Raw genomic sequence first — 13,783 nt, 5'->3', positions numbered from 1 at the left:
TTTCAGATGTGTATGTTTGATGTTATTTAGGATCTGGTTTTACAATTTAGGGGGTTGCAAGCAAGTTCTTTGAAGCTTGCATTTATGTTTACAAAGAATGCACCTAATCTGCATACAGCATCTGGTATCTGTGATAGATCTGGGAGGGGTCATGCACCTGATAGAATACAGTATATTACTGTTCTTAAATCTTACTTGTGATTTGACTTTGCTGAAAGGGAATGAGTTTGTTTTACCAGTTGCACTGAGACCTCTTGAATGATACCAAACATGTATGATCAGAAAACCTTTTACATTACAAAACAGGATAAGTCATAACTTAGTTTTTTGGTGTCCTTAAAGTGACCTGAGGTGAGAGAGAGAGCAGATGTGAGTGTGGTTTGCGTTTTATGGTCCCTAATCAGTGGGGTGTGTTTTCTCAGGTGGAGATGCTCCTCTGTGTGAGAGTTTTATGACGTTGGTTCTCGCAGAGTTCTTTGACTTTCCCGGAAGTGATGCAGACAATTTTGTGCCAGTCTTACAAAAGTTATATATGTGAATCCCTACAAATGTGAAACTTGATATCTGGTTTTATGTACCAGGTTTCCCTTCTTTGAGTGCTGTCTGTAAAAAATGTAAAACATGCAGAACTCCTACTGAACCAGGGCCTTGTCCCATTTCAGATCAAGAAGACCTCAGAAGCCACTCTCACTACCATTCAGGACATGGTGACCATCGAGGACTACGATGTGTCAGAATGCTTCCATCATAGCCGTTCAACTGAATCAGTCAAGTCCACAGTGTCAGAAACCTACCTCAGCAAGCCAAGCATCGCTAAGAGACGCGCCAACCAGCAGGAGACGGAGCAGTTCTATTTTATGGTAAGTTTATGTATCATGAAAATGTATTTCGATCTGGTGCTATATTCAAAGAAAAAGGCTTGCTATAAAGTTAGGTTGTCAACTTATGTTGTGTTTGTGATAGAAAACCCCTCGGCTGTGTGCTTAAAAGTGCTGTAAGTGATTTTAGTGTTCTGAAGCTTTCACGTGACTGAGCCGTTGAATTAGCCACGCCCCCTTATTCCAAAACCTCACCCTCTAAACATAATTTTGAGACCAAAACCGAGCAAAAGAGCAGCATTGTTTGTTCCTGTGGCTGTCAAATTCAACAGTGGCACAATAGCACCAAACAGTTGACTAACATTATGAATCATAGCCTCAATGATCCGCTTCAAATAGGAGAACGAGAGAACTCTCAAAATGATTGACAGGTGAAAATCGTCAATGTCCATGGTCCGTGGACACATTTTTGTTTGCTGTTTACAAAGTCTACAGCTGTCACAGAGACCGGTGAAATATCTCAGGACATTTATTTCATTAATATCTTTTAGGGAGTAGGAAAATATTTTGCATACTTTTCCATGAAAAAAATCGTTTATAGCACCTTTAAGTCGGCCTGCTGTCAAATTCCTCTGGTCTCATGCAGGTCTCAATCATGTCTCTTCTCAGAAATTCCACGAGTATCTGGAGGGCAGCAATCTCATTACTAAGCTCCAGGCAAAGCATGATCTACTGAAGAGGACCCTCGGTGATGGTACCATTTGCCTTTGTACTGCATGGATAGAATAATTATTTTGAGAGTATATGTACTTTATGAATTATATAGTATTATATGAATCATAACAAATTTGGATCCAAATCCTCATGGCCAATAACTAGGAAATTATTTTATTTAAAGAAAATGTGATTGTTGGAGCCATGGCACATTGGTTAGTGCACATGTTCCTGACACGTTGAGCCAATATTGTCCTAAAATTTTCCTGTCACTGTCTAATATATCTGTCTAAAAATATATCTTTTACCTGCTACTTTACAGTGCATCCGGAAAGTATTCACAGCGCTTCACTTTTTCCACATTGTGTTATGTTACAGCCTTATTCCAAAATGGATTAAAATCATTATTTTCCTCAATTCTACAAATAATACCCCATAATGACAATGTGAAAGAAGTTTGTTTGAAATCTTTGCAAATTTATTAAAAAGAAAAAACGAAAAAAATCACATGTACATAAGTATTCACAGCCTTTGCTCAATACTTTGTTGAAGCACCTTTGGCACCAATTACAGCCTCAAGTCTTTTTGAGTATGATGCTACAAGCTTGGCACACCTATTTTTGGGCAGTTTCTCCCATTCTTCTTTGCAGGACCTCTCAAGCTCCATCAGGTTGGATGGGGAGCGTCGGTGCACAGCCATTTTCAGATCTCTCCAGAGATGTTCAATCGGGTTCAAATCTGGGCTCTGGCTGGGCCACTCAAGGACATACACAGAGTTGTCCCGGAGCCACTCCTTTGTTATCTTGGCTGTGCGCTTAGGGTCGTCTTCACTGTAGGGATGGTATTGGCCAGGTGATGAGCGGTGCCTGGTTTCCTCCAGACATGACGCTTGCCATTCAGGCCAAAGAGTTCAATCTTTGTTTCTCATTGTCTGAGAGTCCTTCAGGTGCCTTTTGGCAAACTCCAGGTGGGCTGTCATGTGCCTTTTACTGAGGAGTGGCTTCCGTCTGGCCACTCTACCATACAGGCCTGATTGGTGGAGTGCTGCAGAGATGGTTGTTCTTCTGGAAGGTTCTCCTCTCTCCACAGAGAAATGCTGGAGCTCTGTCAGAATGACCATCGGGTTCTTGGTCACCTCCCTGACTAAGGCCCTTCTCCCCTGATCGCTCAGTTTGGCCAGGCCGCCAGCTCTGGGAAGAGTCCTGGTGGTTCCAAACTTCTTCCATTTTTTTTATTTTTTTTATTTTTTTATTTGTAATAAATTTGCAAAGATTTCAAACAAACTTCTTTCACGTTGTCATTATGGGGTATTGTTTTTAGAATTTTGAGGAAAATAATGAATTTAATCCATTTTGGAATAATGCTGTAACATAACAAAATGTGGAAAAAGTGAAGTGCTGTGAATACTTTCCGGATGCACTGTATTTGTGTTGTCTTGTTAACAGCATAGGAGCTCTTTACTGTATATATTAATTGTAACAGCAGAGAGCCTTATAATCCCTCTTCATCATCCCATAAGCTCAGCACCCTCTGAACCCAGTGCCTCTCCATATTTTTGAGCCTGGGGCATTTCAGTCTTCTTTTATGAACATCGTAGACTGAACTTTCAGGGGCCGCTGAGCTGAGTGCTGTGTGGGTGGGCTTGACAAAGCTGTCAGAAACCATGTTTCATTCCATTAAAATCAACCATAGCTTGTTTCTTTTCAAAGATTGTAGGCATTAGTCTGTTTGCTGGATTCTGACATTTTAGATATTTTATTGTTTCTATCCATAAACAAGGAACTTGTAGATAAAACTCGACAGCTACAGTACCATTGCAGCAGTTTGGAAATGTAGAATTACTCTATAAATCCTAACAATGTCCTAAAGGTGTGAATGTGTGGATTTTCAGTTCTAGACAGATGGCTAGCTGCATGCGCTTTACTGAGCATAAATAACACCTTCCCCAGGGACTCTAAAGAACTGTCCTTCTCTCTCTCTCTCTCTCTCTCTCTCTCTCTCTCTCTCTCTCTCTCTCTCTCTCTCTCTCTCTCTCTCTCAGGTTACCGGCCTGAGTACGCAACCACAAGGTAAAATCATTCTCCACTGTGTTCACAGTTTTGTCTTGTTTGGTCTTTTCAAAAACACATTACAGTGAAAAATAATATTGCATTATGGCAAGCATTTTTTCAAAGATTACAAGGCTGTGGCCATACTAGTGTACTTTTGCTTTAATTTTGCTATACTTATTACATAATATGATCAATCCCACGCTCCTTATGGTTTTGACATTTGAGAATAAAGTATATTTGACTCAATATTAAACTCTTTCCTTGTGACTCTAACACTGGGCAACAATTAACTGATGCACTGGAACCCAGATCACACATAATATACAGTATATCATATCATAGCCTTTGTTTTATCCATGCTGTAGGTCTGTTTATTGGTGGGGTCTATCATAATTAAAGGGATAGTTCACCCAAAAATGAAAAATCTCTCATTATTTAATCACACTCATGCCATTCCATATGTGCATGACTTTCTTTCTTCTGCAGAACACAAATTAAGATTTTTAGAAGAATATTTCATCTCTGCAGGTCCATACAACGCAAGTGAATGGTGGCCAGAACTTTGAAGCTCCAAAAAGCACATAGAGGCAGTATAAAAGTAATCCATATGACTCCAGTGGTTTAATCCATGTTTTCTGAAGCGATCCAGTCAGTTTTGGGTGAGAAGTAACCAAAATCTAACTCTTTTTTTTTTTTCTTCACTGTACATCTTGCCATTGCAGTCTATAGGCACAATCATGATTTCATGCTCGATTACACTTCCTAGTGCTTGATGTATGCGCAGAGCGCTAGATGGAGCTAAGAAAGTGTAATTGAGCTTGAAATCATGATTGACAAGAAAACTGCTGATGTCAAGATTTATAGTGAAAAAGGAGTTACATTTGGTCTGTTCTTACCCAAAACCAATTAGATTGCTCTAGAAGACATGGATTAAACCACTGGAGTCTTATGGATTACTTTTATGCTGCCTTTATGTGCTTTTTGGACCATCACCACTCACTTGCATTGTGAGAACCTACAGAGCTGAAATATTCTTCTAAAAATCTTTGCTTGTGTTCAGCAGAACAAAGAAAACCCTACACATCTGGGATGGCATGAGGGTGAGTAACTGATGAGAGTATTTTCATTTTTGGATGAACTATCCCTTTAAACCTTATAGTTATTTAGCCTCTTTATTTTAGCAATCATATATCACAAAGAAACACATATGTAATGTTTACTTTAACGTTTATCTGATACTAATTTGCCTCAATTAAAAAAGTACTTGTGAGAAAGTAGACTTGAATGTTGAAGAGATAAGAGAGATGCACGAGAGATAGAAACAGAAGAACAGATGCTTGTGACTCTTCAGTGCCATAATTCACCATATGACTCTGTTCCCCGGGGTTACTCTCCACAATGCTTTACACCAATAGCTCTCTTTAGATTTGACTTCGCTCAAAGCCTACTGGGCACAATTTGTAAAAAAATGAATAGGCACTTCCCTACTGAGGAAGGGACACGTTTGCTGTATTGTTTTACTTTTCTTTTTTTGACACTGTAGTGCTAAAACATTAGGTTTCAGAATTAACCGTATAAATTGAACTCAGTGTAATTTACCTAAGAATAAGAAATAATGGAACTTGAAGGATAGCGTTTTTTGTGCTAAGCTGTTTTAAGCATGTTTTTTCCAATTAGCAGAGCTCACTCTATAGTCGTCTGCAAGCGAATGTTTCAAGAGCTGTTGGGAACATCGCATTAGGTCTGTCAGAGGACAAGGAATGATCTCTGATATCAAAATGAAACATGTATTTAGGTACAACCCTGTATGATCTCCCTATTATAATACCAGCAGCCCACCAACTCATCCTGAAACCGAAAGATCTCGGACCTGGTGTTTCCATGGCCTTTGATGTGTGGTAGAAGTGAAGTTTATGAACAGGACATTGGCTTGTGCAGATCACTGAGCTTAGCACGATAGGAGATTATCACTTACCCCGAATAACCTGAAATCACATGTCCACCACTCTATCTAATCTTTCTAAAGGTGTATACACTTTTCCTATAGACCGTGTATGAGATATAAACACATTAGTGGTGCTTGCTAAGACAAGAATCACTATTACTAATGCTCGTTCTTGAGGTAAGGGGATTTCAACAAACCCCTAAATCTAAATATGTGCGCTGTTACTTTTCTTAGCAATCAAACATATGATTTTTACCTGCCAGATGATAATCTAGATACCAGAAATCATAGAGACTTGATAGTGGTCTCTTTTGACGTGCAGTATCGCCTTGAAACCACCTACTGTAGCAATGAGTCATAACACCTTAGCAAATGCATGGCAACCACCCAGGACACCCCTAGTTCCATGGCAAGTTTTGCAAGCACACTTTTTATTCAGAAAATGAAAGACTGGTTTGTTCTGTCAATTGAATGCAACCTGTAGGCTTCAATTGCAGTGCTTTTGAATTTATTAAAGAGTAGTAAAAACAGCCATTAGAAATTCAAATGACATGCTCAGTTTTACAGGGAATACAGTATGTCTTTGAAGGATCTCAGTTAAGTTGGGTCATCGAAGAATAACTCTAGTAGACTTTTATAGGGAGTTACAGAGTGTTGGATATTCCAGATTAAACTTGTAAACATTTCTTTATAGGCCTCCCAGTCTTCCTCCTAAACCGTTTGGTACTCACAGGTCCAGGCCACGCTCTGTATTTAACGTTAAGCTTTTTAATGGCAATTTGGAGTCATTTGTTAAGGTACTTAGAGCTGTGGGTGCTGTATTACCTCCTCTGAATACCGCCGCTTGAGGCCATAATGATCCACAGCTACTTGCTTCTACTTGACTGATCATTATTGCTGGGGGACATCTTCAAACAGAGCAGAAACATGGGGGAGTGTGTGTGTGTGTGTGTGTGTGTGTGTGTGTGTGCGCGTGCGCGCACATGAAGTGAGATGATGGAGATAAAGTGCGCTTCAGGCATCAACATTCACACGGTTGCTTCTGGGCAGCTTGAACGCTTCTTAAAGGAGTACTACCCCATTTAATCACCCTCTTTTCTTTCCAATTTCATATGCTGTTATTTTTGTTGTATAACACAAGTAGAATATAAATTATTAGAATAATTGTTGGTAACACTGAAGTACAACGAGGTTCTATTCGTTAACATTAGTAAATGCATTGGGTATCATGAACTTGCAATGAACAATAATTTTTCTATAGCATTTATTAATCTTGGTTAATGTTACTTTATGAAAATACTATTTATCATTGTTTGTTCGTGTTAAATTTGTGTTACATTCATAATACATTAATGTTAACGTGCACAACTTTTCATTTAAAAACTGCATTGGCATATGTTGAAATTAACATTAACAAAGATAAATAAGTTCCTGTAAAAGGATTGTTCATTGTAAGTTCATGTTAACTATTGTGTTAATGATGTTAACAAATCAACCTCATTGTAAAGTGTTATCAAATTGTTATGCAGCTTTTGTCATACAACTGCAGTTCATTGTGATTAGGGGCTGTTAAGCCCAAAAAGGAAAAAGAAAAAACAACATAAAACTATCATAAAAATAATCCATATGACTTGTGCACTATATTTTAAGTCTTGTCAAGATGGCAGCTTACCTTTTTTGAATTCTGGACTCGAACACGGGATGGGCGCAAGTGTCAGAGGACTGCAAGATTATCAGTGAATAATGATTCAGTGACTTAAATTTTGGTCTCATCCTTACACAAAGCAAAGGAATATAGCCCACGAATCATATAGACTACTTTATGGTACTTTTTGGGGCAATTATGGTCCTTTTTAGAGCTTGACTGGAGTTGTCACTGAACTGTCGTTGCATGGCAACATAAAACTGATTGTTAAAAAGTTTCCTTTTTGTGTTCCATGGAATACATACGGATTGGAACAGCATGAGGGTGAATAAATGATTTTGAGGTAAACTATAGACCTTATTCACAGCAGCGCCATCTTTGATTTTTAATGGAAATGACACCAAGGCTGAGAGGAATAGACATACAGTCTCTTCAATGGGCTGCACTGTCGTTCAAAGTGTTTTTGGGTCGTTCCACAGAAAAAAACATTGAAAAAATATCTTTCCAAGAAACTTCAGTAGATGAAAACTCCAGACAACATAAGTTGTGGATAATTAGATGTGATCTAGGCGCTTTATATCTTTATACCGTGCGTGCCATGGAAGAGATGGTAAGTCTATCCCTCAAAGCCTCATTTTCATTCCTGTCAAAAATCAAAGATGGCGCTTCTGTGACAAAAGACTATTGTATTAAACACCCATTCTCAAATTTTGGATCCAGGGACTTAAAATGCACAGTGTATGTGTGAGAAAGTAATGGGATGAGAGGATACAATGCTGTGTCAGCACTCCCCTCTCTTTCTCTCTGAGGCTGGAGCTAATGGTGTCATTGGAAGACTAATAATGATGTTGTAAGCTGTTGTTGGTGGCTTTACTGCTGGGACCAAATAACCTGGGGATCGCCTCTGTCTTGCCTCTGTTTTTCCCTGCTCTCTTGCATCTCTCTCGTTCTGCTGTCCTCTTCTCATAGTCGCGGTCGACGGAACTCTCACACAAGGCATCAGGTACAGAAACATTTGGCTTGTTCTGATTGGCTCATTGCTGCATGTTTGTCAAAGCTTCTTGTTTGCACCCTTGCTTACTCAGGAGTTCTAAACCATGTATAGTGGCATCCCAAAGTCTGAGACCACATTGAAAATCTGTTATTTATTTATTTATTTTGTATTTTTTAGACCTGGAAATAAACAGCATAAGTGGGACATACCAAATACTAAGAAATTCTGAAATTCATGTCACTCATATTGTTATGCTGGTAATGTAGTTTGTAATGAAAGATTTTGTATCAGAAACATGCAAAATAGAAGCATTTTCATTAGTGAAATCTCAGACTTTAAAACCTCACTGTATAAACCCATGTATGTGTCATAGATGAGAGCATGTCCTTCTTGGACATCCCAGACCAAGATACCCACTGTAGAATTCCATTAAATTTAAAGGAGAGAATGGAGCCCAAATGTTTTTTTGTTAACTTGACTTATAATTTTATAATTAGTTTTAAAACAAACATAAATAAATGTTTTATTCTGAATATGTAAATATAGTGTAAGGCAAGCCACAATTATTTGTGGCAGGGTCAGAAATTAAGGGGGGCTTGGGGCAAAACTGTCACCAAAAATGAGAAAAAAAGCCCCCGAAATTCTACATTTGGGGCCAAATATTAATGTGAAAGTTAATTTCTGACACTGCACTGTGGTAATTCAGAGTGCTTTACACTGGTATCAGAAAGAATGAAAATTTAAAAATCAAATTAAAATATTTTTAGATTATAGATTATTTTAATTTAAAATGGTTTATTATTATTTTATTAAATAATCTTAAAATTAGCTACAAATGATTAAAATAATTGAGAAATTAAGAAGAAAAAATCTTTTTATGAATGGATTTATGAATGGATAAAAATAACTGAAAGATAATGTACAGTATAAGGACATAAATGGAACTCAAATAATGCAGTGCCATAAAGTAAAACTAAAATGCAGCACAGTCCCTTATTTTATTATGTATTCTGCTCAAAATGCTCTATGATTCAAGCATAGACCTGAGTTGTATTAGCCTGTAGGTATTATTTAAGAATTTATTGCAGACGTATCAATATTTAAATACTTTAAGGACATAAAATTTTATATGCACCATATTGCATGGAGCATAGCTGGGAAATATAGCCCCTGCGAGGTGTGCCTCTGATCCTGGCACTGGCAGAGTGCTCCGGCTTGGCACATTCCCCAGGTTAAAAGCAGATAACGGCTTTTATAAAGGCATGTAAGATAGTGTGCTGCCAAACACTCTACAAACAGCTCTGACTGCAGACAACAGGCAGCTCGAGTGCAGGATTAACAGAATCAGTGTATAGCCGCAGCCAACATTTGTTTTTCCGCATTTGGCATTCGGTCCATTCATATTCAAGAACCTTATTGACACAGATTTAAGTTGTCATGTAATTTCCTGTCTCTTCAAGAACTTTGACTGAAGCAGGATAGGGTAGAAGGTCTTTTGAATTTATTTGCTTTTCAAAATCTTAGGCGTGTACATTTAGATGGCACTTTAAAAAGGTTTAAAAACGAAAAATAAAAGGGCTTGTAAGGGTTTGCCAAGAAGGATTACTCTTTAATATCTGACACTGATGATATGTGCAGGGTTCCCATGGTCATGGAAAAGTTGGAAATATCAGGAAATTGTCAAATTGTGATTTTCAGGTCTGAAAAAGTCATGAGAAAGTTGATACAAATTTAAAAAGTCAAGGAAATGTCTACAGTGAATAAAAATATTTCTAGTTGTCCTCATAACTAAAACAGTTAAACTGGTCTTTGTCAGTGCAATCTCCATAAAATGATTTTGAAAATCCTACTCCAGTGATCAGAAACATCTGGAAAAGTCATGTAGATTTGTTTGTCAAAAGTGGGTGCGGGAACCCTGCACATGGTTTAATTGTGTGGTATATTTTCAGTGATTGTATAATTGTCCATTAGACATTTATAGTTTAGTGAATAGACTGTTTTTTTTTTAGTCCATGTCTTAATGTTATGTCTACATTCATCTCTTTTTAAGGACTCTGGACAAGCAATACCACGAATTGTTGAGAGTTGTATTCGATTCATTAATCTATATGGTAAGTTACCTCACCAATAATAGCTATAACTCCATAAAATAGTCCACCAGAAAAGGCCAAAGATGAAGCTTATATTAATGCATTTGTCATGAAATTCTTCTCTTAAACATCTCCAAGTTAACGGCTACCTGTGCTATCATTGTCCTCTTCCAGTTATCCGCAATTTGGGGCTGAACCAACAAGTTGTCAGTCTTTTGGAATCAGGGCAGGTCGTGTTTTGTGTGCCCCTGCCAATTCCGCCCTATCCCGGCCTAAGCCATGCAGACTCGCTTTAGGTCTATTTTGAGTTCAGTGTGCTTCCCAGCCAATGCCAGAGGACATTCAGTCCGAAGAGGTCTTTATCATATTCAGCTCCTGTGTAAACTGTACGAAGATGATCATAGATTTTGCATGTCTATTTTAAGTGCTGAATGTTCTCTGTGTGTGGCCGTCTTACTGGAAATGTAGAGGAGTTTTTAATTAATCCGTTTTGACCCATAGCCAGGCTTTCCATTAAAAGCTAATCCAGTCTGACGGATGTTTTGTAGAAGTTGATTGCAGTCTCTTTTCTTCATTCATTATCTTTAATTAGAAAAGAAAAGTTTTCTAAAGCTCAGCTTTTGAGTTGAGGAACTGAAAGTAGTCACTACTGTATGGATCAGCCTTTATTTCCAGTGGATTTAAATGTGAGGAAGACTCTGCACATCTTATTTAACAGCTTCACAATCTCTTTCTCTTTAGGCCTTCAACATCAAGGGATATTCCGAGTTTCTGGATCTCAAGTTGAAGTCAACGATATCAAGAACTCATTTGAGAGAGGTGTGTGTGTGTATATGCGGTAATGCAGAGTTCAGGTTTCTGAAATAGCACAGCTCTTAAAGTGCTGTCAGTTCTGAATAATAATGAGTGTGTTATGTCATTAGAGTGAGTCATATCAGCCACAAACTTAAATTTCACTTAACTTAAGGACACTTACTTGACTTGTGCTTTGGCAAAACATTTGCTTGGTTGAACATATTCTTGACATTTGTCCTTAACATTCGCATGCCAAGAACAGCAAAAACTATTTATCTGGATGGTAGAATTTACAGCAAATGCTAATTTTTAAGGTTCTGTTTTGTGTTGATATTGTAGTACCATTTTGTATCTGATTTATTATGGTTACAATTAATTTATGTGTACCCAATCATCCTTATTTAAAGCTGACATGTGTAATTTTTTCCCCTATATTAATGTACTTTCTCCTATTCGAGTTTAAAGGGATAGTTCACCCAAAAATTAAAATTCTCTCATTCTCAAAATCTCTCAGATTTTGTCTGCAATGTAGATCCATACAATACAAGTGAATGGTGACCAAATCTTTTATGCTGCCTTTATGTGCTTTTTGGAGCTTCAAAGTAATCCATATGACTCCAGTGGTTAAATCTATATCTTCAGAAGTGATATGATAGGTGTGGGTGAGAAACAGACCAGCATTTAATTCTTTTTTTACTATAAATTATTCTCCCTGCCTAGAAGGTGGCATTATGCACAAAGAATGTGAATCGCCAAAAACAAAAGAAGAAGAACTCTTTGGAGAGAAGAGAGCTGTTTGAAGGGCTGGTGAAAGTGGAGATCTATAGTAAAAAAGAACTTAAATATTGATCTGTTTCTCACCCACACCTATCATATCTCTTCTGAAGACATGGATTAAACCACTGGCGTCGTATGGATTACTATCATGCTGCCTTAATGTGCATTTTGGAGCTTCAAAAGTACTGGTCACCATTCACTTGGATTGAACAGACCAAAAGAGCTGAAATATTTTTCTAAATATCTTCGTTTTTGTTCAGCAGAGGAAAAAGTCATGCACATCTGGGATGGCATGAGGGTGAGTAAATGCTGAGAGTATTTTTATTTTTGGGTGAACTATTCCTTAATGTGTAGAGATAACAACAAGTAAGCCATTTGTGGGTTGACCTCCCAAAAACCTGTTTGGAAACAATAATCATTGTTTGGTGAAACTAGTGGCACAGAGAATGCGCTTTTTAATATGTAGATGAGTTACTGTTATCATTGTAGTTTTTTTTTTCAGGGTTATTCAGGTCATGTTTTCTATTCTATCAGATTATAAACATTTGATATTGCCGTGTTGATAAAATTGTTGGCTCTTTTATGATAAATTACTTGTGTCTGCTAAATGAATAAATATTCATCTAAACAATCCAGCTGAGCGGTGACATTTATAGACGCATGAAATATCTCATAGGTAACGATCCCCTGACAGACGAAGAGAATAACCATGATATTAACTCTGTGGCTGGGGTTTTGAAACTCTACTTTCGTGGTCTGGAAAATCCGCTATTTCCAAAGGAAAGATTCAATGATCTCATCTCCTGTATCAGTAAGTGGCTTCTTTTTTTGCTTTGGACTGAACAATAAAAATGTATGTTTGTGCCTGTAAGTGTACAGGACCATAAATGCATGTGTGCCATGATTGAATGTATTGACATGCAGCTGTAAATCTATCACTGATTGTCAGTGTGAATTAACAGTGCCTTGAACTGTGATCATTTGCTCTCAGATAAAGAGAGCTCAGTCTTTTGCCTTCAGCAGTGGCACAGTGACTTTCCTCTCTGTAGGATGAGACATTCACCGCCTTAGGCTAAAGCCAACAGCCTCACACTCACTCTGTTACAGCAGTGTGTGTTCAACCACGATATGACATATTAGCGCTTCAGTTGGTCCTTTAACAGCCATGAATGTAACTTTGTGTGAGAGTTCAGAAAGAATGCATTATCACGATCACAGTGATGGTACACTGCTCTGAATGAATGCAGTTTGACACCATGAAGCTCCATCTTTCCTGCTGAATTTCAGGGGCGTTGTTTGTCATCCACAGCTGGGATCAAGCAGGAAAAGAGTAAGGGGAGTGCGGCACAACTTTTTACCAAGTTATGCACTCAAGAAAAAAGACAGAGAAAGAAGTAAATCTAATAAAAGTGACATGAAAAATCCTTATCCCAGGCAGCTGAATGTGATGGGCACAGTCTAAATATATTATCTCATATAGTTCACTAGATTACCCACTATCTCTTACTAAGAAATCATGTGTACATACATGTGTAAGTTTGGAGGGGTTTGTTTATCTATACATTAAGAGGAATATGAAGGCGTGTGCATATGCATACTCCACCAACGTGTGACCCTGTGCCTCAGTGTTGGATAACTGACACTCGTTAGTTTGTGACTAATGGGAGTTCCCTGCTGTTTACATTTACGTACGCCTCGCCCCATTCACGGCATACCATGCGCTATCTTTTTCTCTTTTTCTTGCACACACTGGGGCAAATTCACTAAACAGTTGTGGCCTTTTTTCTTTGTGTGTGTGTGTGGTATATAAACGCAAAAATGTGTCACTAACCACGCACTCTGTGCTGGTGTAGCACTGCGTCATCTGTAATAAAATCATCAATCAAAAGTCCTTGTCATTCTTAAGAAATTGTGCTTTATTCACAAAAGTCAGTGCTATTACAGCCCACGGAAA

General features: G+C 38.0%; 1 protein-coding gene across 2 annotated transcripts in view; it reads left to right on the top strand.

Moving 5' to 3' along the window:
- The window catches only part of LOC127417281 (SLIT-ROBO Rho GTPase-activating protein 1-like), a 153,270-nt gene that overhangs the window by 98,268 nt on the left and 41,219 nt on the right, over positions 1 to 13,783 (top strand). For both annotated transcript variants that reach the window (XM_051657183.1, XM_051657185.1), the window contains exons 9-15: positions 663 to 860; positions 1,488 to 1,572; positions 3,574 to 3,601; positions 8,143 to 8,176; positions 10,218 to 10,278; positions 10,999 to 11,076; positions 12,506 to 12,640. In XM_051657183.1, coding sequence (XP_051513143.1) covers positions 663 to 860; positions 1,488 to 1,572; positions 3,574 to 3,601; positions 8,143 to 8,176; positions 10,218 to 10,278; positions 10,999 to 11,076; positions 12,506 to 12,640 — 619 coding nt within the window. The remainder of the gene's footprint in view (positions 1 to 662; positions 861 to 1,487; positions 1,573 to 3,573; positions 3,602 to 8,142; positions 8,177 to 10,217; positions 10,279 to 10,998; positions 11,077 to 12,505; positions 12,641 to 13,783) is intronic.

The sequence above is a fragment of the Myxocyprinus asiaticus genome, chromosome 26, assembly GCF_019703515.2.
Source record: "Myxocyprinus asiaticus isolate MX2 ecotype Aquarium Trade chromosome 26, UBuf_Myxa_2, whole genome shotgun sequence".
NCBI lineage: Eukaryota > Metazoa > Chordata > Actinopteri > Cypriniformes > Catostomidae > Myxocyprinus > Myxocyprinus asiaticus.
Note: the sequence above shows the minus strand (reverse complement) of the source record. Positions and strands in the feature narration are given on the sequence as shown.